The sequence below is a fragment of the Podarcis bocagei genome, assembly GCF_964188305.1.
Source record: "Podarcis bocagei genome assembly, chromosome: 9".
NCBI lineage: Eukaryota > Metazoa > Chordata > Lepidosauria > Squamata > Lacertidae > Podarcis > Podarcis bocagei.
Window position 1 is genome coordinate 29,083,622 of NC_138134.1, and position 18,166 is coordinate 29,101,787.

Sequence of the window (18,166 nt, forward strand, 5' to 3'; positions counted from 1 at the left end):
AGAGCCTATTAAAACTCAATGAAATAACTAATAAAAGGACAGAGCCAGGGTGACTAATTGGATTTACTGCACTTAGTTCAATTGCATTTTGTGTTTTAAATCCGAAGCTATTAAAAAATCCCTTAAACTTTCATCATTCTGCCTATCAGCTTGCTGGAAAAAGAAAAAGAAATCCTTCCTTTGAGTTTTCTGCACGCTCCTAATCAGAATGTGCCATGTGAGATGCACCCAGTTGCGTTTGAGCAGCATGCTAAAGCTGCACTTTAATCAGTGGTTGATGCTGTTTTCCCCTTTGAAGATCAGCTTTTTCTCCCACTCTGGAGGAGTCAACACAAATCAGAAACTTCACACACGATTCCACTGAGTGGCAGGAATCAAACAACCAGAGCCTGGAAAGGAGACTTAAGAGGCAGGCCTCAGTCCGAATGCCATTTGCCAAAAAGGGCGTGTGCGGAATACTCAAGTTTCAGATGCTCTTGCTTCGGGATGCAAAATGTTGTTTTCAAGTGTCGCAGAGCTGTGATGATGGCCTATTTGTTTAACAATTTTTGTGCCACTTCATCACAGCTGCCTCTAAGCAGTGCACTGGGGACCCCAATACAATAAGACTAAAAACAAGTTAAACATATAAAATCAGAATTCAGATTAAAAAGTATGCTGAAATAAAAAGTCTTCAGGGACTTCAAGATAGAGGGAGCCTCTCTGACCTCAACTGGATGGAAGTTCCACAGAATTGGACCCACAAAACTGAACACACTGCTCCTTGTGGATACGATTCATGGATATGAAACAGGAGGGAAGCACTAACAGTGACTTCTCTCAAGACCTCAGTAATTGGGCATTAAGAGATCAGGCAGTCCCTGAGGTTTCCTGGACCCAAGGTCTTAAGGGCTTTGTAACATAATACAAGAACTTTAAACCTGGCTCAGCAGTATATGGGCAGCCAGTGCAAGCTTTTGGCCGCTGGAGTGATGGTCTGTCTCCATCAACATTCTAGCTGTGGTGTTTTGCACCAGCTGGAGCCTTGGACCAGGCTCAGGGGTAGCCCTGCATAGGTCATGTTGCAATAATTGAGCCTTGAGGTTACCAATCCATGAATCCCTGTGGCCAGACTATCCCTATACAAGAATGGCCATAACTGGAGTACAAGTCATAGCTAATGGAGGCTTCGAAGGACAAAGATGGACCCTCTTATTTCAGAAGGAGCCCAATCCAGAACAGGCAAATGGATAATTTCCTGGACGTGGGGCCCACCAGCCCACAGTGCCTCCATCTTCCCAAGGTTTATTGGCTCTCATCCTCTGCACCTCATCTCTGCACCCAGACATCAGTCCAGACCATGCACACCCTCTCCTAACACTGATGTTATGGAGAAACAGAGCTGTATCGTCAGTGTATTTTTGACACTTTGCCCCAGTACTCTGAATGACCACATCCAATGGCTTCATATAGAAAGCGACAAGGTTTTACCCTGTGGTGCACCACAGCGCAAAGACTACGGGGCTGAAACAGTCTCCCAATGTTGTCCTTTGGACACAACTTTGTAGGCAGGGGCAGAACCATGGTAGAATATTGTTCCTGTCCCACAGAGCAGTTCATGAGGCTACTATGATCAATAGTATCAAGAGCCACTGAATTATGGTGAAATCATGGTTGCAGAATGCCTTCTGGACCTTAAAGTTCTGAGAGTCAAGAAAACAAATCTCTGGCTGGGTTTCCTGCACCTTTAAGGGGAGAAAAACTTACCAGGCCTGCATTTCCTACTTTTGCCTGATCACTTGCCTTCCTGTCCTGTGTTTGATGTGGCATGAAATCAGCCTGTCCGCTGCCAGAAGTCCAAGCTTCATTAGAAAGTGGTGTTGCTAGACGAGAAAAGCTGGGAGTGAGACAGCAGTGGACAATTTCAGACCCTTTAAGTGTCCCTATTTTCCAGGGATGTCCTTGATTTAGAGAAGCCGTCCCGGTTTCTGATTTGATCTCAGAATGTCCTGCTTTTCCTTAGGACATCCCTATTTTCATTGGGGAAATGTTGGAGGGTATGGAGTTATCCAACCCCTGAGCCATCTGAAGGCAATCCTGTATAGGGAAGTTAAAAAAAAAAAGTTTCATGTTTTATTATCTTTTTATATATGTTGGAAGCTGCCCAGAGTAGCTGGGGCAACCCAGTAAGATGTGTGGGGTATAAATAGTAAAATTATTATTATGGAATGGGACGTCCCTGTTTTAATTGGAGAAATGTTGGAGGGCATGTAATTTTGATCATGTCATCCTCAAAGCACTTGATTTTTTTTAGGCAAGGGAACCTGGGGCTTGTGAGGTGGATGCACTGGCTTATAAATTAAATTTTGCACTGTAGGAGCCCTGTCCTCTTTTGCATCTGGGCATCCTGACTAGGTGTGATCTCCAGTGATTTTAAAAAGTTTAAAAAACAGTTTTTTTGGGGGGCGGGGTTAGATTGAGGAGTTCGTGCTGGAAGGGAGCATACATGTATGGTTTCCCAATGGGGCAAAGAGCGGCTTGGGTGACATAATTTATTTCAGGAAAACAACAGGAGAGAAAGGGTTGTTCCCCACATGCCTCTTCCCTTTAGCTGCTTTTCACTTAAAAAACAAAAATCACCACACAGGAAATCCTGATTGCAGATCTCCCACATCACATCCAGTTGTGTCCTAAATCTCATAGCCAAAGGTGAAAGATTCCCACTTCTTTGTTTTTACAGAAACAAAACAAAAATCTTCAAGAAGGATATACAGGAGTGAGCAAGAGAAAGAAATTTGAAATGTTAGTTTGAACTCTAGTTTAGACACCAGGAAGCATTTCAGTGGAAAGGCTTCCACTCTATTGCTTACTCACGGTGCTATGACTGCTCATTCTGGTGGTTTCAGTGCACAGTTATGATTGTGTGTTACGTCTGGGTTGTGCACTTCAGGCTTGCTAGTCTGCCTTAACTGCAGCCTGTCAGCAAGGAATTTCCTTCTGTTGCTCAGCGGCTGTCACTGCTGGAGTGTTTACTTTAACCTATTTTGCTTGGTTTTGATGGTAAAAGAGCACAGGCTCCTGATAATCATTTTGAGCTCCTTCACTGTGAAAGCTAATTCAGACATCATGCCAGGTATCACAGGCAACACCTGTTTTACCTTGTGGTATGTTCTTCCTTCCTGATAATAGTCACACCTTTTCTTTTCTTTTTTACCTTATTGAGCATCTTTAGCTCTAGGTGGGACTTAGATAACTTGCAGGAGCACGTGAACTATTTCCTTCTAATTTAACAAGAAAGGGTCTTTTCCTTTCTGCGTAATACTTCCTAGGAATTAGAGTCAAGGGTTAAATCAGATTTCAGCAACCCTTTTCAGCCGCCCCTCAGACCATGTGGTGGGCTGGACTATATATTTTTTTTGGGGGGGGGATGAACGAATTCATATGCCCCACAAATAACCCAGAGATGCATTTTAAATAAAAGGACACATTCTACTCATGTAAAAACATGCAGATTCCAGAACTGATTTCAGTTCGTTGGCTGGATTGAGAAGGCAATTGGGCCGCATCCGGCCCCCGGGCCTTAGGTTGCCTACCCCTGGGTTAAATGAAGGGCTGGGAAGTGCATCGGTCTGGGATAGGTCTGCAGCAGTAGAGAGTGAAGTCAGCAGGTTGTCAGGTCTCAGCCTGGGCAGATTACCTACCTACTCCAAATGTGCCCAGAAAGGTGGCCTCTCTTTGAGTGTGCTTTGAAAGAGTTCAACCACTTTGTTTCCTCCTGGCAAAATCAGAATAATGTTTCCAGTCCTGAAAAGGATGCTGTTTTTCTTCAGGCAACTTTCTGGCTTGTCCTGAAAAAAAATCAAAACGATTGGTTACAGCAGTTCACTTCAAGAGCAGTAAGAAGTTCTAGAGAGGCAGCATTACCCATGCTGCATTTCTTTGGGTGGAAAGAACACTGGAGACTTAAAATACTGCTTTATTTACAAGCAACATTCACACTCCAGTGAGGCAGGAGATCTGCTGTGCCGTATCAAGTCAATAGAGAGAGAGAGAGACTCTTCCCTCCTTTGATAACGCCTTCCTTTCTGTGTCTGTTTCAGATGTGTCTCAAATTGTTGTTTCTTCACACACATATGCCTCCTCTTAGCTGAGTAAAGGAGAACCCCCTTTCCTCAAGGTCTGATGGCTCTCATCTTTAAAACAATCAAACAATGTCTTTAGACTCTCAAGAGGACTATTTCATAACCTACTGATTAACTACCAACCAGCTAACCAATCTGGGCAATTGCTAATCTGCCTAACAAAGGAATGTCTGTCAGCTGTAACAAATGCTTAGTAGGGCCCCAGGTTGTGACCAATGGGTGGTATTTAACTAAGTCCTACTCAGAGTCCTATGTTATTTATGTTGTTAAATTTATGTCACAGTTCATGCCGGGAACCCAAGGCAGTGTGTGTGGTGCATGTCTGATAATGTTCAAGCCACCCCCCACCCCTCTGAGGGATGACTTCCTTTTGCTCAGAGTCTCAAGTATTGGAAAAGAGCAGGCCTGCTATCCTCTTGAGCCTTCAGACCATACTCTGGGTTCAAGGTCAGTATATTTTTGGGTCTGCCAACTTTAGTGCGGACTCACAAGCTTTTCCTGTTGTTCAACAAAGGGATGAGGTTGCTTTGAAACAGATATCTGATTGAGGTTTTTGAGAATAAGCTTGGAGAAGTGTTGATTTAGGCTGCAATCCTCGATTCATGTAACTTAGTGGGAGTTTTTTTGCTGCATGGGTGTGTCTGTGATTAAATTAATTATTAAAATTGGGTTTTATTTGTACCATGCTGGTCCCAGATTGTAGTATATGTTTGATTTATCTACCTGGTACAAATGTTTCCTGGAGAAGATACGCTAGAACAGCCATGTAAGTCCAGACTTGCACATATTGATTAGTAATTATCCAGAGATGCATAATAAAGTCAAGTGGGACAACTTGAATTTAATTACGTGGCACCAAGCAGGTTTGCCTAAATGAGCAGTGCACAGTAGAGAGGGTGGCTTTTGATTGTTTAATAAAACAAATTAAGAAACCTCAGAGCAGCTTATTCTTTGTATTGCTGATTTTTTGTTTGTTTGGCTAACCGCAGGTAGGGGGCAGGTTTGTGTGTGTATGTGTGTGCTGTTTTGGTTTTGTATCAGGTAGCAGGTATTTTAACACTATCCCTGTTGCTAATTATTGCTTCAGTAAACAACAGCTGTTCAGATGCAGCTCAGCTTCTTTATCTGCTTTTAAAAAGATTTGACAGTGCTCAAACTGTAGACGGGTATTGCTGAAAGGGGAGAAAATGTTATAATCATTTCACTCCCCTACTGCTAGCGAGTTTTATGGGCCTTGTTATAGCAGGCATATTAATTGCTGGTGAGCTGACGTGAAGCAAATTAAACAGCTTTAGTGCTGTGCGTGTTTGCACACTTGGATGGAAGCAGCTTAACAGCCGTCTTCTAGAAAGGTTGGTATGTTTAGACTTTAAATTGTTTCCCACATTAAGATGTTGAAATGCCATAAAAAAATAAAGCCACAACACAATAGTGGTAATATGCTGTTAGCGATAGTTCAAGGCAGCAGAAGTCAAAGGCAAAACGTTGGTTTCTGGAGTGTTGTCCTAGTTCCACGAAACTGTGAGTTGAATCACCCCAGCTGTTTAGTGTTCATTTGCCAGGGGTCATCCAAGTAGGCATAGCTATCAGATAATGTTCAAGCCACCCCCACCCACCTGAGGGGTGATTTTCCTTTGCTCAGAGTCTCCAGTATTGGAAGAGGCAAGGCAGGCAGAGCAGGCCTGCTGCTTGTTGCTCACCTGGGTGAGTTTGGTGAGCTGACTTAGCAGCACCTTCCATTCCTCCCAGAGCTACACTTTCATCTGTTCTTTTCTGAGTTCCTCTGGCCTCTTCGCTGCCTGGTGGGCTGCGTGCAGAACAGCTGAATTGGAGCCGTGGCTGTAGTTCATGAAGCAGTCAGAGGTGTTGGCGCTGGGGCCTGCCACACTCAGCTGACCAGAAAACAATTCTTGGCAGCAAGCTCCATTTTGATCTGCCAGGCGAGAGGAACCTTGTTTGACAAAGCTTCTGCTTGAGGTGAAAAGAAATCTTAAGGGAGTGATTTTGTTGTTTTGTTGTTGTTGCAAGGCCCAGGCATCAGTGAGCTGAAGCATGAAGCAGCAGTAATAGCCTTTATTTGTGAAACTCTGTGGGCAGTGCTAAGCTGTTAAAATGCAGGATAATTAGAATTCTTCAAACAATAGCAAAAGAAATGCAGACTCTGCTTAAATGGCACAAGGCATACTCTGCCCCCTTCCCCCAACCACTTTCGGAGTCTCGCCCAAACTTTTGTCCTCCACTAGGGGGTGCTAGTGTCACATTTGTGGTAGAGCAAATGTGGAAGAACTGATGACTGGTTACCTATAAGGCCTTTTTATGGGTCTAAGCCCCATTTATGATTTGAGCAGGGGACATATTAACTGTGTAGCAATTTGCACGACCTACAGGGAGCACATGCAGCTTAACTGATGTTTAAAAGACAGGCTCCTTTTAAAGGTTTACCTGTCCCTCCTTAGTCAGGTTGTTGACATCCCAACAAATTATTCTGGTTGAAAATCCCAATCCTGTTTTCAGGAGTACTACAAGTGCTTAGTATTTTGATCAAAGCAAGTTGCACTGGTTGCTCTCTTGTAGAGATGTGAACTGCAGGCTGCTCCCCAACCAGTTCGAGACTTTTCCCATTCATGCTCTCTGTTTACAAGGGAGAGAGGTGGGAGAATTGCCAAAAAGAATTTGCATTTTCAGGAAGCCTGCTGCTCCTGAAAGAGTCCTTCCTTTGAGCTGGAATTTTGGTTTTCAAGGACCCTTTAAAATCAACCTCTCTGAAGTCCTGTAATCAAAATCCAGAGGAAATTGCTTTTTTATTTTTTTATAAAGCTCTCTACTTATAAAAGTGTATTTGTAATGGACTTACAAATTCTTATATTACTTCTGGGCTCATAAACTGTGCTTAAATGACAGAAATGAAGAATAAATGGTCTTGGCTGAAGTGGGAGGTGGTGGAGCTGTTTTTGACTGCCAGCTTGTAATTTTATGTTACGGATCAGCCAGAAAAAGTACAGAATGTTGCTTCTGTATCTCTTAAAACAGATACACTAACTGGTACCCTAATAATAAACAAACTTATTGGGAAGCAATAAATTCAGGGGAATTTACTTCCAAATATAAGGGTGTTTAGGATTGCAGCTTTTGCAGGAGCTGATCGTAGCATTGGGTCGAGGTACCTTCACTCCCCCTAATAAAATATTTGAGGGGTCCGCCCCTCCCCCAGAGTTGATGGACATTGCCGTTCAAATGGTGTGTGCCATGTCATGCGACTCATTGTGCGGGATGGGGCTTACCTGCCCCCCCATATTTTATTCAAGTTGGTACCCCTGACGGTTGTAGAGATCCACCGTTCTTGCACTACACAGAGTCTGTTTGCACTCTGGTCTTTGTGAAATCTGGAACAAACTAGATGTGATGCTGGCAGCTCTGTGTGCAAAAAAGAGTTTTTGCCACTGAATCGTTCGAGGGGCAGGTTGGGAGGCAATTAAAAAGTGTAGCACTTGGGGCAGGAGAAAGGAGTTGGAACCGTCTGCTCTGCCTATGGAGTCTACTTTTTACTAGCTACTCCTTCCCTGGTCATATACACCCATCAGAAGACACATGGCTTTAAAATAGTTTCAGCTGGAAAAGCAGTAGTGGGGAAGGGCTCATCAGTAGAGGAGAGCACTGTGTTGGGTGGATGGGTGGGAATAATTGAAGATGGGTGACAAGGTATCTCAAGAGCTTCTGAAACTACTGGGAGCCCCCTTGAAATTACTCCTGGGTGACTGTCTCAACACAAGTGAGCCATTTGTATGGACCGGCTTGTGTTGTCTTTCCCATAACGGCATCAGAGATTTTCTGGAAGTGTAGCATGGAAAACATACTGATTCTCTTGGCAAGAACTGGACATGAGTGCCCGGAAGGGGCCATTTAAAGCGATCTCTCCATGAGAGCTATTCCACGTGCACAACATGAGTTCGCCCTGTCCTGTGAAGATTATTTGAACTGTCATACAGAATGCGATTGAAAATAATCTTTTAGCTATAAAATGCAACAGACAGATTCTGCCTCTGCTGTAGAATTCTCTTCAGTGGCTTTAAAACAAGCAACCCAGGGGAAGGCTCCCATTTTCTATTAAACCTGATAGGTTTTAGCGTAATTCCTGTGAAAAACCTATTGCTTTCATTGCCTTCTAAATTGTATGGGTACAATTTCAATGAGGGATAGAAACAACACATTCCCAGGGGGTCAAGTGTAAGTTTTCTGTTCCTAAGTGTCTCAGATTAATTAGATCCTGTAATTTCATCCCCTGGAACAATTTGCCGGTGCTAGTTAGAGGATGTATCCAGTAATAATGTTAAGGTAAAGGGTCCCAGTATTTGAATGAGTTTTGCTTCCTCAAAACTTGAGCTTTATTTTAGGAAGACCTGAAAGTTGTTGACATATGGCTGCCCTAAGCTACAAGGGAACAGTGATTCACTTCAAACATTGTTCCACGCCAGCAAAATTAGGTAAAACAATTAAAGTTGATTTGGCACTCCTACACCCCCCCCCCAGACTTTTTGTGATAGGGAAAGTGATGAGGGAATTTACTGAGAAGCATGGGATAACACTTGCTTGGTGCATGTTTGTATAACCTCTCCAGGAACAAATCAGGATAAATGCTCAACAAACAGGTTATTTGGAAGTTACCTAGGAGCCACAGGGAACCAAACCAACTTCCCCCTCTGTAGTAGCCTCAATCATAGCTTTATAATATTTTCCCCTTTCTTGTTCCCGAACGTATTAAGTTTGTTTTGTAGAAGCCATGGACTCTAAAATGCACTATTAGGTAATTGGTTAATTCTGAATCTATTTTTCCTCTTATGGAGGACCCCAGGAATTCCTATTCCTCCATGACATAATTTGAAGTCAAGTTATTTAATAGAAAAGTTTACTCAAAGTTATTAGTAGCATGAAGAGACCCTCATGCAAAAGTGGGGGGGGGGAGAGAGTGGCTGAACACTAGAAAGACGTTAGATACTGGCCTAAAAAATTTGGGGTCTTCCTAAAAAACTCAACTTTTGGGGTCTGCTGGTTTTTACCTTTGAAATACGGCAGCCCCAATTTAAATGTGCATATGGCCCTCACTTCTGACGAGAGCTCTCTCATTCCCTTCATTGGATGGGGCATGAGTGGAGCAGCCCCTACGGGATTGTCCAAGTATCTGCTCACATAGGAGAGCCAGGTTCCCTTTAAGATGGGGTGATACCTGCCTGTTTGGTAGCAGCACCCCTATTCATGACATTTATTTATATGAACAATTACCCTAACTACAATAGTCCCTAAGTGGTTTATTAGGTTATAATACAAATAGGTCAAAACTACCTACAAAACAAAACTTCAGTTAAAAGGCCTGCTTGAATGGAGAAAGTTTTCCAGTAGGTAGTGGAAGCCCTGTAGAAAGGAGGCCTATCTGACCTCATCTGGAAGAGGGACTTCCATAAAATTGGACCCACCAGACTAAACACATGCCCCCTGGTGGATGTGAGCCATACATCCAAGCCACGGGGGATCACTAACCTTGAAGCAGGCCACCAGGGCATACTCCTGAGCATTGAAGTTATGTGCTTTCCATTCTACATTTTGTAATTTAATAATAACTTTAAATCTCTATAAAATATATTCCTGTTTATACTTGCATAAATGCAAATGCCACTACATCTACAGTTATGCAAATCTTCAGCAGTTATTTTTCTCCTTCTCAGTAGTTTGAAAAATTTGGCACTAAAGCACTTGTAAAGTCAACAATAAAGGCCATCTTGAAAATCATAGGCTGCTTCCCCTACTACCACTGCCAAGATTTCAATAGTCTTCCATTCTTGAGCAATATAGAGTACAAAAGAGGCTTGCTTTTTTTAAAAAAGTTTCCTTCTGTTGGCTAGACTTTTACATTTACAAGTGATGTTTATTTGTCAGGGTGCCAGTACATCAAACCTCCAGACAAAAGTTTGTGGGTTCTGATCAAATTTCTAGAACTTAAAAGCCAAAATAACTTTTAACACACTTTAGGGGCTTGTTAAAACACTGGTGGTCCATGCAGTTCATAAACCATAGAGTCTATTCCATTGCTTCAGAGACCAAATACAGTTAATACTGTTGATTATTGTTAATTCCAAACTCGGAGCAGGACACCCTAGGTGCAATGTAACTTGTCAAATGAAAGGGCTGGGTACATATGGCTGCAATCTAAAAACAGATTGAAGGGCCAATCTACACATTTTGTCAAACACATGCTTGTTTGCAACTGGCCATCTTCTTATTTAGCATGAATACCTGCAGTGGGTCTGGCTCTGGATCATAGTTATAGTCAATTAATTTTCTTTCCACCTCTTAAAGTTGTTTTCCTTAAAGGATTTTCAGTGTTAACAAGGGTACATACGATGTCTCTGTTTTCAATTCATAGAGTCCTTTCTACAGGTCAGTTACGTTCGGTGTGAGACACAGCTGTCACAGACATTGTGAAGTGGGGGGGGGGGAGAGAAATAAGGGGGTAGTGATTTTTCATTCTTTGGCTTAGTGTATGTGCAGAGTTTTTGTGCCAGTGTTGTGAGGATAAGTTCTTTATTTATCTGTCTGTTTTTGTTGGCGGTGCAAGAGATTGGAGAGCCCAGAATATGGTTGGTTGCATTTAGCTGATTGCAGTAAGTTTTGTTTGTTTGTATGTATGAGGGGGTGGGGGTTGTTGGGTTAAATTAGCCCTATTGATTTGTATGCTGTCAAGGGGTTTATTGGGCTGTGTATGTAATAAAGGCAAGCCATAGTCTATTTATTTATATACCACAATTCCCACAAATACATTTGTGCTCAACGTGTTTCATAGGATATAAGAAATTCGCAATAATAGTACAAAATCATAATAGAACCACAGCATGGCATTAAAAAAAACAACCTGTGTCATTTTCCTGATGAAAATCATGCCCCAGAACTACTTGCTCTTGAAAATGCTATTGGCTGCAATAGTACTTGTAATTAATTTTTTATAAATATATTTTTCTTTTGCACAAAGAGGTGAGATTGCTTTTTTGTACCCTCCCTCTTAGTGGAGAGGTCTGTTACCCAGGTCTTTATAACAGATATCTGATTGAGGTCTGGGATGATGGGAGTTACAGTCCAACAACAGGTAGAGAGCCACATATTCCCCACTGCAGACCTAAATGGATGTAGGCTAGGTTTGACCTGTGCTGCAGTGATGGGCATGCTTGCTTCACCGTTTACGAAGCACACAGTTCACCCTACCTCCAAGATACAGCTTCTCAGTACAGTGGTACATAAATGTGAGTTTTAATCTGGGTTTCTGGTAGAGCATCTATAACTTTTTGTCATCTCTATCTAATCTAGTCTGGCTCTGGATTCATTCAGCACACCCCAGTCTGGTCATATGACTTAGCCCCCCCACCCCAAAAGTGGTCCACTGCTGAGACAGACCAACCATTAACAGAAAATGTGTTGTTTGGGCTACAATGCTTAATGTTTCCTTTAGTAAAACCAGTGTAGTATATCCTCAGACAGTAAACTCTCATGACTCGTATTTGAAACAAAATGTTGCTGCTCTCCTGAAGCTGGACTTGGCTCCAAGCTAGGATTTTCCCCTTTTATATCAATAGTTTATTAGAGTTCTGGCAGTATTATAATATGGCAATAATTATAGATTGGCTTAACACAGCTGTTATAAGGATAGGCTACAGTGTGAAGCACTTTGAACATTCTTAAGTGTTATACACGTGTGAAGTATTGTAGTACTGTTGTTGCTGCATTTAGTCAGTACTCTATAAAAACGCTAATAATCCTTTCAGGATGACATTATTTCCCCTTGTAAAATGGAAGATCTGTTTCTCTCATCTGTGTGAAAATACCAAGTCTGTAATCAGCATTTTTTTTTTAAGGTGACATAGAATAACCAATTTGGGCTGGATGAGCATGTTTATCAAGCTACAGTTGTCACTACAAAGCAAATGTGATGAAGTCTGCCTATTCTACCTAACATAAAAACATGCAGAGTGTTTTGAAGGCAGCACTTTTCAGCAAATGGTGTGAATTTGGATTGAAGGCTCTTCAGGCCTTGAATGACTTATCAGTGTCAAACTGGTTATATATAATCAGCTGCTTTAATTAAGTGCTGTGTTTTTTAATATGAAAGGGAATAAGCCTTCATTTTTCATTTTCTCTTAGCTTTATGATGCTTAACAATGTGAGGTGTAGTTAATGCTTCTGTAAAGTAGGCCGCTAGAGAGATCCCATGGAGTACTTTGCCTTGCTGAGCTAGCAGTCTGGGCCACTGGGCAGAGGGGGCAGGAAATAACTCCCAACTGGGCAGCAAATGAATCAATACTAGCAGTACTGGATCACTTTGCATCTACAAGTAGGAACAGAAAAGCAATAACACAGTTATAATGTCTGACACACATAGTTAAGAAAACAAATCTAAACGCAGACACATTGGCTTGGCTTTTATTGGAAAGCCTAGATGCAATCTATAGTCATCAAGGTGTGGAAAAATTCAGGACACATATAAAGTTCAGAAGGCAAATTAAAAGAACAATACAAATCAGACAAAATTTACATTTCAAAATAGCATGAAAGCATTTTGCCTAAAATACTCTGAATCTCCTTGTTTTTTGTAGGGTATTTATTTTAATACATTTTTCCCCATTTCTTTTAAATTTTCTTGTTTACAAATCCCCCAAAGTCTCTGTCTCATGTAGGAGCATGTCCATCTCAGAATGATTGTTTTTCTCTTTAGTGTATAGCTAGAGAAAAGGCTGCTGGTTGGGCCTTTATCGAAGTCTAGATGACCATCAAGAGAAACTATAGTTTGGGGGCTACCAGTGCCTAAACCAGGGAGAAAGAACAAGGGCACAGGAAGTAGAAGCTTTAATTCTATTCTGACATGTAACACACTGGATATGTTTGCGGTATTCCAAGTCAATAACATTCCACTACATTTTCTGAGCATGAACCTAATTCCACAGCTAGAGCTGACAAACCTCTAATACAATGCTGTTAAATCCGAGTTAACAGAACTGCAATCCCCATACATTTCCCAGATTAAAAATAATATGTGAAATAATGGCACTGAGCTGTGGGTTTCATGAATCATAGTTGCTAAATTTGGGCTCTTTGAAGGTTGAAAAATAAAAACAAACTTAACTGTTAATTTGCACTTTAATAAAATAACAGCTTTTATTCTAAATGTCAGCAGTTCTGTAGCTTCTACCCAAGGGGTACATGAATAGCAACAGCACTGATAGTGTGGATTCAGTAACTTGCTTGACCTACTCACAGCCTGTTTGACAAGACTCCTACTGTGCAGTTGAGAGCACACATAATACTATAGAATCTCGGTGCAGAAAGCAGTTAGGAAACTATTTTTATTTCACCCCTTCAGGTATTTAAGACACATTCACCTGCCATTTGTTGCCCTTCTGCATTACTGAGTACAGCACAATTAACCTTTCTCCCCCACCCACCCAAAAAACCCCAATCAAACCCCACAATATTTTAGTCATTTTGTGGCTGAAAACAGCACTCAGGAACAAGGGATCTTATCCAGAAATACTGAGGAATGTGGGAAGCAGTAGCCCTAAAAATAAGATGCCCCTCTTTGTCTTTCCCTGCCCACTTACAAATGATGCAACCTCCCCACACTGCATTTTTAATCAGGCATGGTTCAGTCCAGTTACAAGTGCTGAGCTTTTTGGAACTGGTGTAGTTATAAAATTTGATGAAGGGGCGGCATGTGAGCAGAGGCCAGGAACCAAGGAACACTTTAATGCAGATTCTCTAGCACAGGAAGGCTTAGTGGGAAGTACATACGTGAATGTTATTTTTAAATGTTATCTCTGCAAGTCTGAGGGGTAGGTTTTTTTTAATAAAAAAAAAACAAACCAGCACACTGGAAGCTGAGAGTCTCAGAATTTTGGAAGAGTGATGAATTCTGTGCTACTGAAATAGAATGCATATTGTGAGATTACATGACCTAGATTCCTCTGAAAGCAGTCTCAGGCATACTAAGAGCCACTGTCTCCCAGTGATTTGATTTTGTTATAAAGTTAGGTGCTGGGGTTCAAACCTGCCAGAGAGCTCTATCATTTGGTATGAGACTTATGTCGCCCCCCCCCCCCCCAATCTAAGATCAGGGACAGCAGACTGTGTTGAGAGATGCACTTGGAACATATTCATATCAGAAGCATTCCCCTTGATTGTTACTTCAGATGTTCCAGAGCAGATGCCCAGTATTGAAACCTGCCTCAAAAGGGCCTGTGTTAACCTCTGCTGTTTGCATGTCTTGAGTCCAACCATATTAGATTGGACTATCCTTATGAGCAGGTCATGCCAAACTGTAGTGCTATTTTTTCCTAGAAAAAGAGGTTCTGGAACTCACCATGAACACCTCCCTTGTTCTCTTCTAATGGCAATGGCACCCACCTGAGAGGTGCCAGAACTGAGTTCCTGTGAGGTTCTGGCTGAAAAAAGCTCTGCCAAACTGTATGGTAGCTTTATGATGTGGATTAGGCACTAAGTCAATACTCTCACCTTCCTTTTTCTTGCAATTCATAGACTCTTTTTGGTGGACAAGAGGTTTAAAGGCTAGGGTATTAGTTTAACTTGCTTTTCCACCTACCCATGTTATGTGTTTTTCCAGTGAAATACTGAAAACCTTTTCAGAAGACATAGGCAGAAGCCCTGTCGTTGTGGCAGCGAGCACTGCACCAACTTTCCATTCATGTACATTTGCAGAGCACCTGAGGCTGCAATCCTAAACTCGCTCACTAGAGAATGAGCCCCATTGAACATAATGAGACTAACCTCTCTGTGTATAGGATTGCTCCTTTCACCACATAACACAGCTTTACATCCCACATATTAAAAATACACAACAGAGCCGCAAAATGAATAAATACACCTTTAGGGCTGGAAGAGGACAAGGCAAGCCCAGCCTACAAAAGTCTTCTACTGTCATACATAAATTTTATTGAGTTGCTCTCCCTCTTAGCAGCGAGTGGCGAGGGCCAAGCAGGGCACAGGAAGCGGGGCGGAGTGGCTGCCCCACACTAACCTTTCCCACAAGCAATTGAAAGAGAAAAATGCACTGTTTTTAAAGCTAATACAAAAATATTAACACTTCTGTCCATTAGTATACACTGTTATATCTCTACAATATAACTCTTTATACTGTACAGCTATAACATAACAAAAGGTGCAATTCCTTTAAAAAAATTCACACACTGCACATTTTTATCATTTTATTTTAAGTATAAACCTTTTTTAAACACTTTACATAAATTAACTCCTCTGAGACTAATATTTGATGTACAGTAAATTGTAATTCATATAAAAATCCATAAACAACTTGTCTCACATAATTTACAAAAAAAATCAAGGTTTCCTTTGCTGCTCTGTGACAAGGATTCTACTTGCCATTCCCCCACCCCACCCAAGGCAAACCATGTTATCATTGTAAAATCCATTATTAAATTCCCATTGTAGCATAAATTGCTTGTGCCAATGTCCTTTTAGAAAGAAGCACAGTTTAAAGCCATTGGGGTGTCTATAAACAAGAGTTTTTGCCCCACATTTTAAAATGAACAAAGATATATACCACATCCTATGCAGAGAGAGGAAGAGAGCAAGAGAGAGAGGAGGAGAGAGAGACTAGTTTCTTGTAAGCAAAGGTCAACAATTTAGTAATATTTGGAAACACTGTATGGATCTGTTTCTTAGTTAAAAGACAGTGCCTCAAAAGAATAGGCAGCTTGTTGCAAACCCTTTAGGTCTTCCTTGTAATACTTTCAGTTCAACTCGAGTGCAGCGATATGCATATGTAAACATATTCTTTAAAGCAGATCACCTTTAAGGTCATTCAGAGTAGGGAAAAACAACTCCCAGTTTTTCTTTTTAGCAATCTCATTCTTCTGGAAGGCTCTCTCTTTGTTGTAGAGTCTTATTGGGATTGTGCTACAGAAAAATCTGAGCAAAGGTGTACATTTAGGCTCAAGTAGTAATGCAGCAAAACAATTTGGTCTCCCTCTCAGAAGACACTGGTACAGGGTCAGTCTCTTTGGCAGCCCAGGCTCAACCAGTGTGTTACCTCTTTCCAATCTCACTTTGCCTAAGGAACTGTATATTGTTAGCGCTGTCTGCTAATTCGGGGTATTGCTCCACGGAGAGTACATAGTACCCATCATATCCTTGGACTTTTCCAGCACTCAACAGTTGCCTCTTTTCCCCTTCTGTCCATAACCTGGCACCTTCCTCTCCATCTCTCACTCTTTGTTGTTCTCTGGCCCAGGCATTGGAAAGAGCCCTTTGCCTAGCCTGCTCTAATATCCGTGCCTTCTCCTCATCAAGTGTCATGCCGTAGCGGACATGAAGAGCCAGCGCACCATACTGCATTTCAACATCGGCAAACCTACGAGTCCTGCCGTTCACTACAGTGGTAGACTGGGAAACAGTGACGTTGATACCATTTTCTAGGGCCTTTCGTCCGCTAGTCAGTCTCAGCGTGCCCAGGTCACTCTCTGGCGAGGTGGTCTTGATGAAATAGTGTGTGTCCTTTCCTTCAATGGTGAAATGCAGGTTTTCTAGGTAGTATGCATTGTTCAGAACAGCTGCCACTTTGATACAATCCTCGTTTGCAATGTTAAGCACATTAGTCTGCACTTTGCCTTGATTGACAGCCAGCATAACCCCTTTCCCAATCAAAGACTTCACAGTTGCGAACCACAACCACGATTTCTCGCCGCCGGGTCTGCGCTTGCTGATCTGGACTTCTGCCATCTTTCCTAGGGACAGGAAAGCCTTTGCTTGCCTTGCCACTTGTTGTTGCACTCCAGAAATTGGCTGAAAACAAGAACAGACAGAAGTTTTACAAACCATCTGTAGCCCCTAGATTCCAACAGTCATGCATTTATTGGCACAATGCCTGGAGCTGACAATAGGATATGCCACAACCGACACTGCCAAAGAGTTAATTGAATCCACATACTGAATTCCACTGTTACAAGTGCTATTTTGTTTGATACTGTTTGATGTTTTTCTCATTTTTGTCTGTCTCTTTTAGAATCCAAAAAAAGAGTCTCTAGCACTGAATCACTCCAAAGAAATTTAAAAGGTGGTACATAAAGGATTATTATGCTTAATACTTGGCATTTGCACAAGTATATCGTATGTTAATTAATCCATCATGAAACCAGTTGTACAAAGCTGTAGCGTAAACATTTTCCAGATGGGGAAATGGAGGCAGTGAGGCTAACTAGCTTGCAAAACGCTACAGAGGCAAATAAATGTTAGGCAAGGGTTAAAATGAAAAAAACTTATTTACATCTAGCTAAGTTCACAGTGCAGCTCTTACCTTACAGACAAAAAACATTGTTTGAAAGGATTACTGCACTTGTTATTGATCTAAACATTTCTAGCAATTTCCCTCCGAATCATTCCTATTGCAGAAAGGTTGAAAGACATCATGGTCATGAGTTTCCTCGCACATTACATCACTTACATAATAATTGCAGTGTTATATTCTCCTATTATCCAACATGGAAACATAAGCTAGGTGGTGATAAACCTATTGTAGGCTTCTTGTCATTTACCTTGAACATTTAATGCTTCTCATAAAGCAAAGTTACATACATAATTGGTTGAAGTGGCACTTATTAAGTGAGGAGTGGATCACTTAATAATATGTCTCCACTGGCATTCAGTAACCAAGGCCCATTTCCCCTTGCCCTGTGTGGAGGCGTGTACATATTTAAAAGTACTTAAAAGGCATTAATTTGCTCATTCACCTCGTCATAACGCAAAAAGAATAATTTCAAGCTTTCAAAGACCCAATGCCCTGAATGTTGGTCACACAGACTGGTACCAAAAGTTGAGTGAATTGAGGGATGAGCAGGCTGTGCCAGGGAACATTTCCTCTGCCATGAGCAGTGTTCCCTCTTAGGCAGTTTTCTGGTGGCTGCACAGCAGTGGTGGGTGGGGCAATGAGAGTGACTCTTTTGTATAGCAGAATACAGTCCAGCTGCATATAAGCCAGA

At 41.7% G+C, this 18,166-nt stretch overlaps 1 protein-coding gene and 1 long non-coding RNA gene across 36 annotated transcripts in view; one reads left to right on the top strand and one right to left on the bottom strand.

The window, feature by feature from the left end:
• The window catches only part of LOC308595189, a 66,920-nt gene that overhangs the window by 17,755 nt on the left and 30,999 nt on the right, over positions 1–18,166 (top strand). The gene's annotated exons all lie outside the window — the stretch shown is intronic.
• The window catches only part of TENM3 (teneurin transmembrane protein 3), a 1,319,439-nt gene continuing 1,315,282 nt past the window's right edge, over positions 14,010–18,166 (bottom strand). For all 31 annotated transcript variants that reach the window (XM_081208578.1, XM_081208577.1, XM_081208575.1 and 28 more), the window contains one exon: positions 14,010–16,973. In XM_081208578.1, the coding sequence (XP_081064704.1) occupies positions 16,218–16,973 (756 nt within the window). In that variant the 3' untranslated portion in view covers positions 14,010–16,217. The remainder of the gene's footprint in view (positions 16,974–18,166) is intronic.